The sequence below is a fragment of the Ovis canadensis genome, chromosome 1 (assembly GCF_042477335.2).
Source record: "Ovis canadensis isolate MfBH-ARS-UI-01 breed Bighorn chromosome 1, ARS-UI_OviCan_v2, whole genome shotgun sequence".
In the NCBI taxonomy this organism is placed as follows: domain Eukaryota; kingdom Metazoa; phylum Chordata; class Mammalia; order Artiodactyla; family Bovidae; genus Ovis; species Ovis canadensis.
The window spans coordinates 19,257,374-19,276,147 of record NC_091245.1 but is presented as its reverse complement, the minus strand read 5'-3'; the positions used below and the strand labels follow the sequence as shown (position 1 = coordinate 19,276,147).

At 54.1% G+C, this 18,774-nt stretch overlaps 2 protein-coding genes and 1 long non-coding RNA gene across 12 annotated transcripts in view; 1 reads left to right on the top strand and 2 right to left on the bottom strand.

The window, feature by feature from the left end:
* Positions 1 to 22: 22 nt before the first annotated feature.
* On the top strand, positions 23 to 18,420 carry LOC138440159 (uncharacterized). Of its 4 annotated transcripts, none has more exons than XR_011256940.1 (6): positions 23 to 147; positions 3,283 to 3,375; positions 10,763 to 11,005; positions 13,106 to 13,354; positions 16,481 to 16,609; positions 16,886 to 18,420. It is a non-coding gene; the product is annotated as an uncharacterized lncRNA (long non-coding RNA). The 4 variants fall into 4 exon arrangements; XR_011256939.1 differs by having other exon boundaries at positions 78 to 199; XR_011256947.1 differs by lacking the exon at positions 10,763 to 11,005 and having other exon boundaries at positions 29 to 147.
* ARTN (artemin) lies at positions 9,390 to 12,734 on the bottom strand. Of its 3 annotated transcripts, XM_069589137.1 has the most exons (5): positions 12,593 to 12,734; positions 12,238 to 12,387; positions 10,816 to 10,877; positions 10,386 to 10,533; positions 9,390 to 10,304 (listed from the first exon to the last, which is right to left on the bottom strand). In XM_069589137.1, the coding sequence occupies exons 3-5, from the start codon at positions 10,873 to 10,875 to the stop codon at positions 9,817 to 9,819; spliced, it is 696 nt and encodes a 231-aa protein (XP_069445238.1). In that variant the 5' UTR covers positions 10,876 to 10,877; positions 12,238 to 12,387; positions 12,593 to 12,734; the 3' UTR covers positions 9,390 to 9,816. The 3 variants fall into 3 exon arrangements, with proteins under 3 accessions (XP_069445238.1, XP_069445245.1, XP_069445253.1); XM_069589144.1 differs by lacking the exons at positions 12,238 to 12,387; positions 12,593 to 12,734 and having other exon boundaries at positions 10,816 to 10,963; XM_069589152.1 differs by lacking the exons at positions 12,238 to 12,387; positions 12,593 to 12,734 and having other exon boundaries at positions 9,718 to 10,304; positions 10,386 to 10,530; positions 10,816 to 10,963.
* ST3GAL3 (ST3 beta-galactoside alpha-2,3-sialyltransferase 3) overlaps positions 15,232 to 18,774 on the bottom strand; it is a 226,551-nt gene continuing 223,008 nt past the window's right edge. For all 5 annotated transcript variants that reach the window (XM_069588998.1, XM_069589018.1, XM_069589026.1 and 2 more), the window contains one exon: positions 15,232 to 16,276. In XM_069588998.1, the coding sequence (XP_069445099.1) occupies positions 16,187 to 16,276 (90 nt within the window). In that variant the 3' untranslated portion in view covers positions 15,232 to 16,186. The remainder of the gene's footprint in view (positions 16,277 to 18,774) is intronic.

Genomic DNA, 18,774 nt, shown 5'->3' with positions numbered 1-18,774 from the left:
TCCGCATGGCGCCCAGCGGGAAGGCGGTGCCTTGCGGCGGAGGCCGGGAGCACGTGGGTTGGGGATCAGCCGAGCCCAGGAAGCCTTAGGCCTATTGCGGCCAAGTTCGACCGGCAAGAGGCGCTGCGGGCAGCTTCCTAAGAGGACGTGAGTCTAGAGGCCGGCGGGATAGAGCTGGGAAGCCAGGCTGGAGGTTAAGGTGTGTGTTTGGGAGGGGACCGAGGGGCTGGGGAGACACAGGTTAATCTGGTGCTCCCCTGGCGGCAAGACCTCGGTCCGAGGAAGGGTACCGTCGTGAGAACACCGAGGAGGAAAGGGGCTTGGCGCGCCTCAGGAATAAAAAAGGATGGCTCTCAGGGCCACCCAGCGAGCAACCGGGAAACTACTTACCATGGACAGTGCTTGGAGAATTTCATTAGGTTCTCGGAAGCATCTTGTCTTTGTGAGTCATTAAAATAGCTGATATTTAAGTGCAAGGAACAGCACATTGCATACCTTAAGGCCAATTCTCGGAGCAACTCTGTGGTGGGCATTTTCATTCACTATTTTCAGATGAGGAAGCCGAAGTTGAGGAAAGTTGAGCTTATCTTTTCGCTGGACACACAGCGAGGGTAGCAGAGATAAGCCACAGATCTGGTTGGCCCAAGTCGCCAGCAGTCTCTACCTCAAGTGGAAAAATAAAATAAAATAAAAAAGGAAAGGACCTCTGTTCTTGTGTTCAGTGGAGGAAGCCACTGAGGCCTGACGTGGATGAAGGCTTCCCTGAGGAGGAGAAACTTGATCTTAGCTTGAATAGCAACAGCAAGAGGCTGGGGAGGAGGAGGCTTGATTAGCTGGTAAGCAGAGTCCAGTGGGAATCTAGTCATTCAACAAATCTTTATCAAGAAAATGTTTGAAGTACAGTTAGTTAGCTGTGTTCACTTTAAGGGGGTTGTCTGTGAGGGGGAGGAAGGGGGAGGGGATGGGGGAGGGGATGAGGAAGGCGATGAGCTTGGAAAGAAAAATTGAGACATTATCCTAAGTGCGATGTGAAACCACTATGAGGTTGCAAGTGGGCATTGATGATTGAATTTACGTTTTAGAAAAATATGTCTATAGTATTGTTAGGGGAAACACTGACTGAAACTGCCCACCCTGGCCAGGCACCATAGTAACCATTTGCATGACTTATTTTACCGCACAACGTGTGGTAAGGAATGCGAAACTAACAAGCTGCTACCACCAACCAGAAAAATTCGGAAAAAGTCAAAAGGAGACCCCACAGGTCCTACCACCTCCCTGAATCCTTCTTGCTGCCATCCTTCTTGGCTGAGTAATGTATGTGCCACCAGGAAGGACCCTGAGTCAGAGTGATTGGCCAGAGATAACCCAGAAAGTTAATCCGATCACCGTAAAACCGAGACTGCCATTCCTGAGGCAGAGCAGTTCTCCTGGGTTCCCTTATTCTACTGCTCTCCGCCCAGGTGCCCCTTCCTGATAAAAGTCTCTTGCTTTGTCAGCACATGTGTCTCCAAGGACCATTCATCTCCTAGGGTTAGACAAGATCCCTCTTTTGGGCCCTGGGTGGGGGGTCCCCTTTCCTGCAACAGTATAATACATTGAAGGAAGAAAGGGGGATTTGGAAGGAGGAAACAGGAAGCCACAATAAAGTACTGATTCCAGGTCTGTGCATAGGGGTGTGAAAGGTCTTGGTCCTGATACTAAAATATCCTTGTGGAAAGTGGAGGAATGGAGGGAGAGTTAAGACCACAAATTCTGTGTTCAAAATCTGTCCACCTCTTTCTAAAAACAATGAGGGGGCTTCCCTGGTAGTCCAGTGGCTAAGAATCCACCTCCAATGCAGAGGACATAGGTTTGATCCGTGATCTGAAAGATCCCACATGGCATGGAGCAACTGCTAAGCGTGTGTACCACAACTGCTGAGCCTGAGCTCTGAAGTCCACGCACTGCAGCACTGAAAGCTCTGCACCTAGCACCCATGCTCAGCAACAAGAGAAACCATTGCGGTGTGAAGCCCGAGCACTGCAGCAGAGCAGCCCCTGCTTGCTGCGTCTAGAGAAGAGTCTTCCCAAAGGCAACAAGGACCCAGCACAGCCACAAATAAATAAAAATTTTAAATAATTAAAACTGTTTTTTTTTTTTTTTTTAAAGAATAGAACATATGGGGCCAGAACCTGTGACGACCCTGGGTTGTTTTTGTTGTTTAGTCACTGAGTTATGCCAGACTCTTAGCCCACCTGTTCCCCTGTCCGTGGGATTTCCCAGGCAAGAATACTAGAGTGGGCAGCCATTTCCTTCTCCAGGGGATCGTCCCTACTCAGGGATTGAACCTGGGTCTCCTGCTTTGCAGGCAGATTCTTTGCCACCTGAACCATACCACTGAGTCACTGGGAAGCCCCGACAACCCCGGAAGGGGTTCCCAAATTCAGGAGAGCATTCCAGAGCCCAGGAGAGGAGGAGAAAGAGCTTCTGTTGGTCGCCTGGAACCACTAGCAATCCATGTCCATGACAGATTAACCAGTTTGAAGTTTTTCAGCCTTCTAAAACAGTGTGAATTTCGGCCTCCAAAACCAAATGAGGGCCCCGCCTGTAGTTAAGAATTCTCAGGGGAGGTTTCTCTCCTTCCACTTAGCACTAAGGTTAATTGCACTAAGGAAGTTTATTTTCTTTCTAGTCCCCTGGTTTCAGGGAAAGAGGTTAGGGAAAGGAGGGGAAGGTTTATTTCTAATTCACCTCTAGGTGTGGGCATAGTCCTTTGGGGTTCTGGCCTTATTGAGAATGTTCCAGGTAGACTCCCTCTGCCCCCATAAGTTCTTTGCAAGGGAGCCCTTGCAAACCAATGCCCAGGTTCCCCAGGTAAAGAAACTGCCCTCAAGGTGAATACCAGCTACTGAACTTTGTTTACCTTTGTAGTTTCCTGTGTTTATTTTGGCCTGAATATTTCTTCTGTGTATACCAGCTCACAGATGCATTTATTTTTAAGAGTATGTTTTGTCCAAGTATTTTTAGTTGTTTTCAGCAAGAAGCTTAGCCTGAGTCCCTAGGCCACCTTGTAGCCAGAGAACCCAATGGACAGTTTCAGTCCTTATGTAACTCGATGGTTTCGCTGCATCTGGCCCCTCATTCCCTTTGTTCTTTGTTTTTTCCCACCGCTCTGGTCACACCCTTTTGTTCTCCCTCACAGCCTTGTCCCTTCTCCTCTCCCTGTTTCTAAACTGCTGGGTCTCCAAGCCTTAGCCTCTGCTGCTCACCACCTCCTTGTCTTTGATTTATGACTCTTAGATCTCTCTGGCCCAGACTGTCCTGACTGCCAGACCCAGCTGCTGCCAGCCTCCTTGCCTTCTGAAACTGTCACGGGCACGTCAAGTTGAACAGGTACAAAATCAAACATGGCTTCCCCCACACCTGACTCCCATCATGGGCTAAAAATACTACATCCCCTAAATTTCTTACTGGTCGCCCAAGCCAGACTCCTGAAAACTCTCCCTTCCATCAGGTCCTCACAATCAGCCCATCACCAAGTCCCACGGATTGTCCCTCCTGTCTCGCTATCCTTCCACACTGTTCTGCCCCAGGCCAAGGTGCCAGCATTTGTTGTCTGAGCAGCCCTAACTGCAGCATCTCTAACTGGTGTCCCCTGCCTTGCCCCTTCCAGTCCAAACGACACAGTGGCCAGTCATCTGTCTACATGTCTCTAGACAATCCCACCTAAAACCCTCAGTGGCTCCACTCAGCACAAAGTCCAGGCTCCTTGGTATAGCACTCAAGGACTGTTATGATCTCTCTAGACTTGTGTCTTAATGAGGGCCCTCCCTCAATTCTACATGAAAGCCCTGGCTCTTCAGGCTGTTCATGCTTCCTGCCTTTGTTCGCGCAATTGCCTCTGCTGAGAAGGCTGTGTCACGCTGGGGCCAGTCAGGAGAAACCACGCAGTAAGCAGACAGAAACAGTTTAATATAAAAAATTTATATTTTATAGCCCTCATTTTGAAGGAATGAGGGACTGGCCAGTAAGAAGAGAAGATAACTCTGAAAAATATAGCCCGAGGAAGAGGCCCTCACCCATCCCACCCCCTCCAACTCCTGCCCAAGGCTGAGCCCCAGACCTTGCTGGAGAGGGCATGGCTGGTGAAAAGGGGGGATTTAGAGCTGAGAGGCAATGAAGGCAAATATTTCATTTTTCAAGGCCCAGTCCAAGAGCCACCTCCTTCACAAAGGCTTTCCCGGCTCTTCCCTGTCCATCTAGGTAGAAATGATTCCTCTTCCTTTGTGAGTATAGAATCCTCCCCAACCCTGACATACATCACTGTACCCTAATCATACTTCTGTTGGGGCACTTAGGATGGTTGATTGCATTTCCTGTTCATTTGTTTACCCCCATCTAGGGTTGCTGGAAAAAAAGGAGGCACCCACTTCAATAGCAGATAAACAACATTTGAAAATATATTTATGTGTGTATTCGGCTGTGCTGGGTCTTAGTTGCAGCGCACAGGATCTTCAGTCTTCCTTGCAGCATGGGGGAGCTTCAGTTGCAGCATTCAAACTCTGTTACAGCATGTGAGATCTAGTACCCTGACTAGGGATTGAACCTTGGCCCTCTGCAATGGGAGTGTGGATTCTTAGCCACTAGACCACCAGGGAAGTACCTAAACAACTTTTTTTTTGTATAAGTATGTCCTAATTATTGCATGAGACATACTTACTTAAAAAAAAAAGTATTGCTTATCTGAAATTCCAGTTTAACTGGATGTCCTATTTTTATTTGCCAAACTGGTTAGCCCTTCCCTCAATTCTACCTCCAACTATGGTCTCCCTGATGGCAGAATATGTTTCTAGCTGATCTTGGATTCCCCATAACTGGCCCAACGCCCTACTGTTAGTGCTTAATTAATGTTAAAAGGTCAGAGAGCTGAGAATGGCTGCAGGGAGTTAAGACTGAAGACAGAGACCATTTAGAAGGATGGACAATAAACCTTTCCACAAATTAGGAAGCCTCCACAGAATAGCATTGGAAAGAGGGAAAGGAAGATGGACTTGCAAGATCTAAGGATCTGAGAACTTATGCAAAAGGGAAGTGGCAAAGCTCAGGGTGTCTAGGCTGTTGCCCAAGTTTCTGGCTTGTATCCCTGGATGGAGATTGGTGCCATTCACCTGGGAGGAACCCTGGAGGAGGCTTGGAGGCTGGAGAGCAAGGAAACTCAGTGACGTGGGGCTTAGAGGACAAGAATGGTGGAGAGAGCATCTGAAGGAGTGAACAGAAGACATCCGGGACAGATAAGTTGAGTTCGAGGTTTCTGAGGCTATGCAGATGAAAGAATTGGAAATACAGGCTGAGCTTAGGAGAAAGATTAAACTGGAGATACAATGAGAGCATGATCAGCATGGAGGTGGTAACTGAAATCATGGAAGTTGGTCATATTGGCTCAGGGAGAGTACAATGGGGAGAGAAGGCCTATATCAGAGCCCTGATGTTCTTAAGGGGCTGAGAGAGGAAAAGGAACCCCAAAAGAGTCTAAGAATGAGCAGGGGTGGGAGAAAATCCAGGCGAATATGGGATGGAGAGTCAAGAGTAGACAGGTGTTCCAAGAGAGTGACAAAGTTGGCTGCCTCCGAGAATCCAAAGGACTAAAGGCTGAGAAGCAGCCTTTGGGTTTAGCAATGATGAGGCCACTAGGGACCACAGCAAGAGCTCTTTTAGTGAAGGAGGAGCAGTGTAAGCAGATTATATATTGATATTTATATATTTCTAATCACAGTGTCTTTGTGTGTATGTGCCGTGATATATTCAAGCAAGTTTAAATGCAGAGGGAAAGAAGACATTCAATAGAAAAAGGCTGATGAATAGGGAGGCTTGTAAATAATGCATACAGAGAACCCTGTAAAGGAGGGCCTGAGCACAGATAGAGGAATTACTCTAGCTACTATTAATAATAATCTGGAACAAGGCAGGATACCTCAAGGGCCATGGACTCCTACGAAATCTCTGAATGAGCTTCAGAAAGTCTGTGGGCTCCCTCAAACTCTTCACAAGATTTCCACATCAGTGTTTTTTCCAGCATTGAAGTGGGAGGTGGGGTGGGGTGGGGAGGATCCTTGGCTTTCATCAGTTTCTGTAAGGACACTCCAGCTGCAAAACAGGTGAAGCACCACCCCTGTGAACAAGAGACGTGATCTCACATGGCACAAATTCTCCTAGATCTTTTCTCTGATTTCTCAGATTTCTACCCTACCTTCCTTTTCACAATAGGTAGCCAGTCCACACGCACTCAGGCACAGGGCTCTCTAGCCAAGGGAAATGTGGTGGTCCTTGGACAAGAGAGGAGGAACACCACCGGCTGGGGCAGGGGGAGCACACGGGTTTGCCCAAACCTTGATTCCCGGTGGAAACTAATCTAAAGGGATGTTTGGGTGCCCCCTGAAGTGGGGAAACTGTCAAGTCAAAGCCGTCTGTAGGGCTTCCCTGGTGAGTCAGGGGTAGAGAATCCGCCTGCCAATGCAGGAGACACGGGTTTGATCCCTGATCTGGGAAGATCTCGCATGCCGCAGAGCGACTAAGCCCGTGCACCATGCTGTTGAGCCCACACGCCTCACCTGCTGAAGCCTGAGCACTCAAGAGCCCATGCTCCAGAAAAGGAGCTTGATGAGAAGCCTGCACACAGCAGCTTGAGCGTAGTTCCTCTCTCCACAACTAGAGAAAAGCCCGCACCGCAGCCAAGACCCAGCACAGTCATTAATAAATACAATCATATTTTTTTAAAAGCCATCTGTAGTTTTCTGTCTTGCAAGAGGTGATGACTTGATACCCCTTAGGAGGAGATCATACCTTAGTGCTGGGAAGATCACTCAAATGGGCAGTATCATTTTGCATTTATGAAAGAGATGACAGTCAAAAATGGAGATTCTAGAGTCATCTGTGTGGAGGCCATGTGTCAGGTGACCTCTGCTAAATTGTAGGCAGAGAGGTGGAGCTCTGCAACTTGTTCCCTTTGGGAAAAATGCTTCATTTATTTTATTATTTCTGAAGAGGGATTTGGTTCATAGGGGCGTCCCAGGTGGCGCTAGTGGTAAAGAACCTGCCTGCTAATGCACAAGGTGTAAGAGATGCGGGTTCCATCCCTGGGTCAGGAAGATCCCCTGGAGAAGGAAATGGCAACCTACTCCAGTATTCATAATCCCGTGGACAAAGGAGCCTGGCAGGCGACAATCTGTGGGGTCACAAAGAGTCGGACACGACTGAAGCAACTTAGCACAACACAATTGGTTCATTGTGAGCTGCAAACTGAGACTAGTTCTTGTGGGAATGTGTTCCTTATGGAGAACTTGTGGCTTGATCCACAGTTTTGTACAGTGTTGGGCAGTCTTTCCAGGGCCCAGAATTCAGCCTTGAGTTGGCCGGGGGGAGAGGGGGGATCCTGCTCTCCCCGGGACTGACAATTTTTCGAGTGTTGAGAGCCAGCGCCTTTGGCTCAGGTTCTGACCTGGCTGTCTCTCTATGGGACTTGCCAGACATGGCTTCAACCCATCTCCTGTAAGTGGCTCTGAGAGCACAGATGTCCACTGAGGGCCAGAGCCGGCCCTTCAAACCCTCCACTGGGCCTTCAAGTCTTTTCATAAGGGGCTCCTTGTTTCCAGTGACCCTGAAATTGACAGGACCTTCTTCTTCACCCCCAGAGAAGGGAATGGCAACCCACTCCAGAGTTCTTGCCTGAAGAATTCCATGGACAGAGGAGCCTGGCGGGCCACAGTCCACAGGCTTGCAAAGAGTCAGACAGTTGAGCGACTAACACTTCCACTTTTTCCTCTTCATCCCCAGCCAGGAGCAGGGCACGGCCTTCGTGAGATGTCTCCAAGCTGCCATTTTCTTTGGTTAGAGGTAGGGGTTGGTGACTGAAGATCCTGAATCAGTTTGGAAGCAGGGAGAGGGGCCAAGGGGGTGTTTGAGGGCAGCATGAGTGCACCAAAGTTTTGGGGGCACCTAGAACTGAGGCAGCGAAAGCAGAAGAATGCAAACACGACTCTTTTTGCCTCTTTGACTCGACGCATACAGCCTTCAAAGCGCCCTTGCCAGCTCCTCACTCTAGCCTGGGAGAAGGGGGCATCTGTGCCAAAGTAGGCAGGCATTCAGGCAGTTGGGAAGGGATTTTGGTTAATGGTAGCAAATGCCTGAGGGATCCCAGCCTCAACCTGCCTTGCTCTTACAGAGTCTCTTGCACCCCTGGCTGCAGCTACTGCCTCTGTGCTAACAGCTGCCTAATCACCCTCCAGTACAGACCTGCCTCCTCAGCTCCAGATCAGCAACCCCACTGCCTCCTGACCACCCCTTGCGTGTCCCACGGCGCCACAGACCCGTCATGCATCCAAATAGGTGTCCTGATCTTAATTTCAAAGAAAAAAAAATCATATAGGACAAATTCATAGGGCCCAGGAAACAAGGTTTCACGGGACATACACAGAAGCTCAGAGGCATTGTGCTGACTTTTGTGTTATGACTTGGGGACAGTGTGGAGGGATAGGGTCAGCATTTAACCTCTCCTTCTTTCCTTCCAGATGAGGGTGTATACCTCTCAGCTTCTGGTCCTTTTTCATACTGTTGGCCAAATTGAATTTAAATAATTATTTATGTAAATTATTTATTTATTGTCTGTCTCTCCTGGTTTAAGCTTAGTAGCAGAGATCATGGGGTCACTTCTGTAGCCCTGCTGTCTGCACAGCATCTGACATAAAATAGGTACTTCATAAATCTTTGTTGAATGAATGAATGAATATCCTTGTTCATCACCCAAGATGCAGGTCCCTCTAGATACCCAGAGTCTTTTCCTGCTTTCTTATCTCCATGATGATCTGTGCTTCATCCCCCCCAAACCAGCCTCCCACTGCACCCTCTTCCCCACCCGCAGCCTTTTCAGCTGCTCTCTTGACGTGGGCTGCTTCACAGAATGTGGGTAGTGAGCTCCCCGTGCTGGGCTGTCTGCAAGCACAGGCAGTATATGCACCTGAGGGTGTTCGGAAGGGTAGGACTCGGATCAGTGACAGTGGGGTGGTGCAATCTTTACCATCGAACAAGCCCCCAGCATGCCTGAGGTCTCAGGGCAATGGCTTTCTCCACCAGTAACCCCAGGTTCCAACTGCTGGGGACTGTGCAGGGGGTTGTGAATTGGCCTGCTGGGACTAGCGAACACATCTTTGCCACCTCCTCTGCCTGCGTCCCATGCCCCTCAGGTCCCAGAGCTGCTGGGTGAGGGCAAGCAGTCCCAGGCCAGGCCTATGATTGCTGAGTGAGCAAGCATAGTTGTGAGCAGAACGGGCAGGGTAGGATCTCCATCCAACTGCTTCTACCCATCCCCCATCCAGCCACCATAGCCCAGGAAAGGATCTGACAAACCACAGAAGTAAATAAATAACTTAGAAGTAATAAATAGGGGTCCAGCTCCCACCAGAGAGTCCAAGGCCCGCTCCATCACAGGCACTTCGGCGGCGAATTACATGTTTCCAAATCTGTCCCCCCCAGGCCCGGGCTTAGGTAGAGACCTCACACTGCTGGGTTCTCTAGAGGAGTCCTGGGTTCCTGGCCCGGGCAGTGACAGAGTCTGTGAGCAGTGGGTCCTCGGCTCTCCACAGCTGAGGTCTCTGGTGTCTGCGGGGTTGAGGCCGGCAGGGTGGGAGCCCTGGGGCTGCCGATCAATCGTGCTTCCATCTCCGCAGGGCTGATGTCCATCACTCAAACGGCCGAAGCCTCCATCTCCGGCCGAGCCCCCAGTGATCCCAGGCAGTTAGATCCACGGGTCAGGGTCTGTCCGCACGCCCTCGGAGCGAGCCCTCAGCCCAGACAGCCACAGGCAGTGGCCGAGAGGCGGTCCACGGTCCTCCAGGTGCTGTTGACGTCCATGAACGAGACGGCCTCGTAGCTCGTGGGTCGGCAGCAGGGCTGGCTGACGGGCCGCGAGCCCGGGGGCGGCCGCAGGGCCCCGGCGTGCAGCAGGTTGGCCAGGCTGAGGTCGTGCGGCGAGCGCGCGCGGCGGCAGGAGCCGCTGCAGAAGCGGAAGCGCACCAGCTCGTCGGAGCGGTGGCCCAGGCCGAGCGCGCGCACCGGCACGAGCTGCGAGCGCAGGCGGCAACCCCGCGCCCCCGCGGCCCGCGCGCGGCTCCCCCGGCTCTCTCGGCCGGCCCGGCCCCCCGCCCGCGCCGCGCGGGCCCCGCGAGGGGGTGCGGGCGAGGGCGAGGGCGCTGGCGGCGGGGGCTCGGGCCGGGGCGGCGGGGGCGCCGGGCGCCGGGCTCTTCCGCCGCATAGACGGGCCGCGCGGCCCCCTAGAACGAGACGCAGTTACGCTCGGGTCCCCCGCCAGCCCGCCCCGCCACGCGCCCTCGCCCTCTTGCCCTCTCACCTACCGGCCAGGGGGCCCGCGGGGGACGCCGGGGCGGGCGTGGGGCCTTCGCGGGGGACCGGGCTGCGGGGCGCGGGGCCCAGGGAGGCCTCACCTTCGGCGACGCTGCTCAGCAGGGCCAGAGCGGCCAGGGTGGGCCATAGCGCAGGCTGCTAGAAGAGACGATGGGGAGCCTCAGTGGGGAAGAGGACAGCTTGGTAGGGTCTGGAAGGGGCTGGGGCCCGACAGAGGGATTGGAGGATAATGGGCCAGCAGCCCCAGGAAGCCGGGAGAAAGGATCTCTGGAGGGCACTGACCTTGCTTCCTCCTTCTGTTCCCTCCCTGACCATTTCCCCACCCACTTCTGATACCTGCCCCTCGGAGCCATGCTCTCCCTCCCAGGTCAAGCCACTTTTCCTCAATACCCGGTAGAAGTCTCTGGGAGAACCACTCACCTGCCGCCTAGGCCCGGCCCGGAGGGGCAGCACAGAAGGGCCTCCACGTCCAGGCTCCATCTCTGTCAACACCAGGAGCTCCCATCAGCTGTAGCCGACCTGTTCCCCCACCCTCCTCTTGAGGCAGCTTGGAACATGGAGAGATGAGTTATCCTCAGAGCAGGTCATCCCTCCACTTCAGCTTCTCCAGGTGAGGGACAAGGGACTTGGGCAGCTGGGCTCAACCCAAGAGGAGAAGTGGCTGCATCGGGAACCTAACTATGTGGTGGCGCTTTGCACCTGTTTCCTTTCAGACCCCATAACTCCATGAGGTAAATGGTATATATCATCCCCACATTCCAGACCAGGAAACAAGGCTCAGAGAGCTCAGCAATTATCCAAAATCACAAGGGTAGACCCACAAGCTGTGCGGGGAAGGGAACTTCCTGCTCTGTGCTGCAGGGCTGGAGAAGGGAGCAGCTGGACACCCTGACCTCACAGAGAGCCTGCTGTCCATACTGCAGAGGAAGTTGTGTCCTAGAGAAGAATTAGGGTGCTTGTGGGTTGCCCTGAGTTATTGGATGATAGTGAGGTCCAGGCTTCAGCCTGTGCTGCCCACCCAAGTGCTGCTGCACCTTGCTCCTCCGTGATCTCTGTCTGGATGCAGAGCCGCCTGACCACAGAAGTTTCTTCTGACCACAGACATCCTTCAAGAGCCAGCAGGTGGTAGAGGCTGAGGAGCCCTCTAGGAACAGGGGGTCTGGGCCATGGCTCTCTATGGCCACCAGGGGGCAGCATCTGTCAAGCCTGTGGACTCAAAGGAGGGTGGGCTTTCCCCCTACCCACAGCCAGACTCAGGCCCCAGCAACTCCCAGGAGTTGCTTCCTACACCAGCCTGGTCTCTGAGAGCTGAGCCACCCTGAGAGCTGGTCCAGGACAGTCCGCCTGCAAGCTCCCTCTGGATCTGGCAGCCTGGAAGTTTCCCCCATGAACCATCCTTCCTGACCCCAGTTGGCCTTTCAGAGTCCCATCAATTTTTATGAGCCCACACTGCCTGGCACTCCCAAACACCTCTCTGGAGCCCTGAAGCCTTCATGAGCCCTCACTGGCTGGCCTGCTCTTGGGTCCCAGCTATCACCTCCAACCTCATGCCCAGCGCACAGAATGCTGCTGTGCCTGAGGGCCAGGTCTCCCTGGTGAGGCCCTCCAGCGCCACATGTGCTCGCCTAGCAGGATTTGGGCCTGAGGAGCCAGGGTAGTGACTTGTTCTCACTGACGGAAGGAAAGCCTAGTAAGGTAGGGTTGAAGGCCCCTGCAGTAGGGGGAGCCCAGGAGCAGGTCTCTTGTGGGCAGCTCAGGCCCTCCGACTCCCTCACTGCCATCTGGGGCCACCTGGTCCTCCAGCCCTTGCCTGGCCGCCCCATCTACCAGCCCGATACTCACCAGAGGGGTTCTGTGTCCTGTTCTTCTAGGCACCTTTCCTGGAACCAGAGCCGGGCTTTCCCCTGCAGCCCAGAAGCTTCATGCCCAGGGCTGTGCACCTGGCCGCGGCTCTCTCAGCCAAAAGCGAGGTCTTGGCAGCCAGTCTGAGCCCTGTAGCAGCAGCAGGAGCCTCGCATTACGGCCAGCGGGCAGGGCTAGGCAGGGCTAGCATAGTCCGACAAGCAACTAGAGGGACTGAGGGGGGCTGGGAGGGGCGGAGAGCTGCACAGCGGGCCCAGGGGAGGGAGAATGTGAGAAAGGAGTGGAAGGGGACAACCCTGGCCGCTCCCCCCTAGCCCCTGGGCTGTCGGCTTACCGCGAGTGCAGGGCTCTGGGTCTGGGACACAGCGAGGGCTGGGGCCCGAGGGACCTGCTGCTGGCGGAGCCCGTGGGCCGTGTCTGGGGGCAGAGCCCAACTCCATCCCTCAGCAGCCTCATGCCCGCCGCCGTCCGGTGTCAAATTCCAGCCCTGGCGTCACCGGATCCTGGGGTGGGGCCCGAGTGCTCCCCCACCCGCCCTACCTTTCAGGGCTCACCTGGCCGCTCCACCCTCTGGAATCCGGGCCCCCTCGCTCCACTAAGGTCCCCCGAGGTAGAGGGGAGGAGAAACTGGGGAGGGCCCCCAGGTCGGTGCAGAGGCGCAGACACCGGGTGTTCAGAGTTTGGAGACACTTGGAGTAGGGAGTTGGGAGGCCGGGCAGAGGGCGGGAGAGGGAGGGGATGGGCCGGTCCCTGCCTTGGGCCACTGGCGTTTGGCTCCTGTCGTCCTGGCTGGCCACTCTGTGCTAGCTGCTCTCTCTGATCCACCACTAGTTTCTTCTCTCAACAGACTCATCGCACTTCTTAAGTTCGCAAGGCACCGAGCTGGGGCTTTCAAGGTCCGACCCGGCTCTAGCGGCCCCAGCCCCTCTGCTAGACCCACCGCTTCCCCTCCGCTGCCGCCTGGGGCTTGGAGTACAGACACACCTGCAAACACCGCTGCTCAGCCGGCACAGCGAGGGCAGCGTGGTAGGAGGGGGTGCCAGAGGCTGAAGAAGAGGAGGGTCCCGGAGGAGGAAGGTTTGCACGGAGGTTTGAGGTAGGAGCTGGAGGGTCATATTTAAGATGTCTAATTATGGCAGTTTGGCTGGTGGGATGGAGGTTGGGTGAGTAACATGGGTAGAAGTAAAGGCCAGATGCTGTGTGTCCTCATAGGCAGGCTGGACTTTATTCTGGGGACCACCGAACTTGTTTCAGGCTGGAGAATGGTGTGATCAAATGTGCATTTCTGTGGCTAACTCTGGCTGAAGTGAGGATGGTTTGGAGGTATGTCAGGAGGCTTCTGGGGGAGAGAGGAATATGAAGCTGAATTGTGGGCAGACTGTGGGGCTTTGGGGGCTCTTTCAGGGCTACACCTTTTTGAAAACTCAGTTGGTGCCAGATTGGATGGGGTGGGGCAGTGGGACAGTCTGCCTTTGGTCTGGGTGACCAGGTGGAGGGGATTCATTCTGGCTGGGGCTCCTAGAGCAGAGGCAGGCTATGGACAGGAGCTCGTGAGTTCAGTGTCGATCGTGCTGAGCTGTAGGGACCTGTGGATTATCCTAGTGGAAATGTTCAGGAAGTGACTGAATTTGTAGCCTGGAGAAAGTGAAGAGAGCTGGGCTGGAAATAGCAGTTTGGGAACTGTTGACCAGCCGACCATTGGAAACCGTGGGTGGGGATGAAAGTGCTCAGGGGACGCGTTTGGACCAGCTGTATTCTCACTGTGTGTCAGAACCATCTGTGGATCTTTTAAAACTACCCAGATCTGGGCCCACCCCCAGACCTGAATCAGACTGGGCATGCACTGTTTCCGCATCTGCACAGGTGATTCTGGTGTATGCAGGCAGAGAGCCACGCCTTTGGGGAGAGCAGTTCATGTGCAGCGGTGGGGACTAGAAGCCTGACTGTCCCCAGGCAGGGAGCAGCTCTGCTTGCCCACAGCCAGCTGCCCAGTTGTGCGGGGGCGTCTTCCCCAGGGCTTTATCAGCCACGGCTGCAGCTTGCTGGCATGAAGCCTATACCCTGTACAACTACAGGGGGCACCATTCATGTAGCACACAGTTCGCATTGGAGTTTGCATCAGAGTGGCCTTGTCTCCAGCAGAATGGAAGGAAGTTTCTGGGTTTCCCTGTCCCTCACTCAGGGCTTTGCTTTCTCCTCTGCCCAGGAGGCTTTTGAGGACAAAGTGCCACAGTATAGGGACATGTGGGAGTCCGGAAGGGGATGGCACTCAGATTGGGATGTCAGGTGAGGGGCCAGCCTGCCCCACCTGCTGCCACGTGGCAGCTCTGGCAGGAAACTCACACCCAGGCCTATGGCCTCAGGGGCAGGCATGTGCTGGCCTTTCTCGGGCCCGCCTGCCAAGCAAGGGAAGGGACAGAGCAGATTCCAGGGCTCTGGGGTTATAGTTGGGATGTCCTTTCCACTGCTTGCTGGGGGGTCCTGGAGCTGGGCTCTGCCTTCCTGCTCTGTGCAGGAAGAGGGTGCTGAGAGGAGACTATGTGCCAAGGGGGAGGGTGGGGCTGCCAGGAGTGGGTGAGGTCTGTGGGCTGCTCTGTGTTGGGTACTTGGCAGTGCCACTTTCTTTGCTTGCAGGAGTCTCTGTCCCTGCAGAGCTCGGGCTGTGATGACCCAGCGGTGCTCTCCTAAGTGCTGTGGCCTTCAGTCCCTTGCCCTCTAGCTCCTGTAGGGGGGTACCAGGGTAGATTCCAGGGCATGTCCTGATGTCCCTGGTTTGCCTCTCAAGGCAAAGAGGGTGTGGGACCGCTGTGAGACAGGGGAGGCTCCAGAAGGCCCCTAGGTGACCACGCAGGTCCTGCAGCTGGGAGAGGTGGAAAGAAGGCTGGAGAGATGGCCCTTGGGTTTAGGGCAGCTGCTGAAGCCCTGGGTTCCTGAATCTTCCAGGAAAGTCAGAGAAAGCGAGAAGAGGCAGGCTCAGGGAAGAGCTTTATTGCTTCCATGATGGCTGCCCAGCAGGGCTGCCATAGCCTGGGTGAAGTCCTGGTGCCTCACTTCCCTCTGGTCCAGGCTAAAGGCAGAACCCGAGGGCCTAGCAGTCTCGTTGCTGAAACCTAAAATAGTTGCTGGGTAGGCTGCTCCAGGCCTGCAGCACTGTCCTAGGGGTTGGTTGCAGCTGGGGTGGAGGTGGCGGCCGTTCCCATCAGGCTGGGCCAGGCCATGCCTCCGGAACTCTTAAGTTCTTTCCTCTCAAGCCCAGGGGCATCTTGTTGGCTTAAAGGATGGCTCCGGGTTTTCCCTGTGGGGCAGCTGGGTGGGACTCTCATCTCTGCTCCCCAAGAAAGGCCAAACACTGTCATGAGCTGGAGGGGGCTGGCCTGAGATCCTGCCCACCTCCCGTTGGGCCTGGAGCAGGGCACAGGCTAGTCCTGGCACTCCCACTCTATGGGGAGCCCGTTGGGACCATTGCCTGAGGGGCCCTTTAGTGGGTCTCTTTCTGCATGGCCAGTGGACCAAACATGACATCTCCAACCTGATTAAAAAATAAATTATCCCTACCCTCCCCCCACCCCAAATTCACAAAGTGATAATACACCGAACACTGATTGGAGAAATGATTCTGGCAGCAGCTTTGCTGCCTAGCGTCCGCCTCCTGCATGCTGGGCCCGCTGGGCACAACCAGTGGCCTCCTGGCCTTCTGGCTTCAAGGGCCCAGGCTGAGCTGAAGGCCAAGTGGTGGGCTCTGAGGCTGGCATCTGAGCAGATGTAGCTCTGGCTGCCTTGCCAAGGCCTCGCCACCCCTGGGGCCACGTGGCATGGTCCTTCTCCCGGTCTGAAGGCTCCCGTGCCTCTCAGGCCAGAGCCAGGCCGAGGCCAGTGAAGTGGGCAGGTGGTGGTGGCTGGACCTCTGTGGCCGTGTGCTGGGTGCACCTCAGATACCACTGGTTAGGTCAGTGATGACACGCGCTTTCACCAGTTTCCGCAGAAACTCTTTCTCTCGCTGAATGTTGTGTGTCCAGGACTGAAAGGGAAGACGGAGTGGCAGTCAGTTGGACAGCCCAAGTGGCTGCAGGGACAGAGCCCTACTAGAATGCTGCAGGCTCCTAGGGCTCCATGCCCTCTTCTGAGACCACCACCCTCCACCACTCCAGAAGTGCTGCGGCTCACCCTCCTCCTTTCCCAGGACATGGAGAAAATAACCTTCTAACCCCTTTCCCTCGTTCAGGAAGACTGTGCCTCTTCTTCCAAGCCTTAGAGATGGAGGCTTTCCAACCGCGTTCCCATTCCTTCAACCCCTCCTTGCCCAGCGGCTTCTCCAGGCCCTTAGGCCCTTGGCACCCCAAGGTCAAGCGATGTGAGTCATTAGGTCTGGCCCAAGCCTGGGGGGGTGGGCCCTGCTGGAAAGGGAACCACGTGGGGTGGCTTAGTCATTCTCTGCCCTGACGCAATCCACTTTCCAGGCCTAGGGGCAGCTGATGAAATCCTGCCTCTCAGATTAGAGGAGCCGGAGGAGGGAGGTGGGGGCAGAGGCTCATTTTATTGTTACTGTGGAAATTGGAGGGAAGATGCTACCTTCCAGGGCTTTCCTGGGGAAGACTGCACCCAGGCTCAGGTTCTTTCCTTTCCCCAGTGCCAGGAAGCTGTGATGACTAACTCTCTCAAAGAATGAAACAGGACTGAATGAATAAAAGAATGATGAAAGCCAGCAGCTTTATCACAGTCTGGACACAGCTGACTGCTCTGTTGCATCCGACGGCATCCGGCTCACCCTAGGATGTTCACGGCCACTGTTTACTGGCGTGAAGAACTTACAGCTTTTGTCTGGTCCTTGTCTGATCCAAGCAGCCTCCTCCAACCTGCCAGATCTTTTCAGTTTGAAACTTGGGCAAGATCCCCTATATTCCTCTTCTCTGAACACCCCCTTCAACTTTCTGTGCTAACCACGAACCTGGCTGCCCCTAAGGACAGCGTCCCCTAGACACGCTTTTCTTCCCTCGCATCCACACCCCATGGTGCTTGGAGGTGGCGGAGTCTTCCCCATTCGTTGCTGCATCTGCTCAACTCTCCCTGTGACTTCCCTCGAACCTCTGGCTCCTTTGGCTCCTGGAATTATTCTCAACTGTCAGCAAGCTGCCCCTCCTTGGTGTAGACCCCTGGGTGATTCACCCTTATTCCTTGCAGATCTATTTTTTAAAATTTACTTATTTAATTTATTTATCTGACTGCACCAGGTCTTAATTTTTTGGATCTTTGTTTCGGCATGCGAGATGTTTAACTGTAGCGTGTGAACGCTTAGTGGCAGCATGTGGGATCTAGTTCCCTCACCAGGGATGGAACCTGACCCCCTGCACTGGGGGCACGGAGTCTTAGCCACTGGACCACCAGGAAAGTCCCTTTCTTGAAGATTCAAACTTCTGGCTCACCCCATCTGCCTTTGAAGGCAGGGACTGTTTGGCACAGAGTAGGTGTGCTACATATATGTGCTGAATGAGATGAGATTTTCCAGGTAAGAAAATGAAGGCATGGAGGAATGGCAGGGCCAGGATCCAAGCAAGCATAGAGACCCGCACAGCTCTTTACTTCCCCCACGCCTGCATCACGCCCCAAGAAGAAGCAACCAGTCTGATGGGTCAGTTTCAAGAATATCTATTGGGAGTCTCTGAGGGTTGAAAGGTCAGCAGAGGACTGGATATCTGATGATACTCAGGAATTATTGTTGAGACTTCCCTGGTGGTCTAGTGGCTAAGACTCTCTGCTCCCAATGCAGGAACTGGATCCCACATGCCACAGCTAGGAGTTCACATGCAGCATATAAAACCCAGCACAACCAACCAAACAAACCAATACTACAAGGCAATAGGACTTTTTTTAAAAAAGGAGTTATTGTTAAAATTCCAGGTGTGATAATGGTGTAATATTTATTTTAAAATGTCATCCTTATCTTTTAGAGAAGGTTGCTGAAATGTTCATGGCTGGAATGATATGATGCCTGAGATCTGTGTCCCAGTAACCAGCGGGGAGGGGAGGCTTGAGAGGAAGAGCAGATTGGACAACCCTGGAGTGTGTTGGTACCTGGGGGCGGGAGGCGACACTGCGTGGGAGTTCATTAGTTTCTCCTCTACTGTGAATGTTTGACAAGTTCATAATAAAAGCGTAAACAGGAAAGTCTGCCAGGGTGCCTCTCTCTTGGGCCAGGCAATGCCCTTTCTCTGGGGATCTTTTCTCAACCCCTGCCCCGTGCACACAGCACAGGGGCTCCCAGCACCCTCCACTCCACGGCACCTGCACTGTCCATGGGCCGGGGCAGGGCTCTGGCACCCTCACCAGGACCCCTGACTCTGGATGCAGGAGAGCCGTCCTTCTCCCAGCTCCCGTCTTTATCTCTGTGCTCCCACGGTTCTGCCCTGACCTTCGCACTTTCTCCTCTGACGTCTCCCTGAGACGCCTCATCCATGCCTCCCTTGTGCTCACTGCTTGCAAATCTCCATTTCCAGCCCAGGTTTCCCTGTTGTGGGAGAC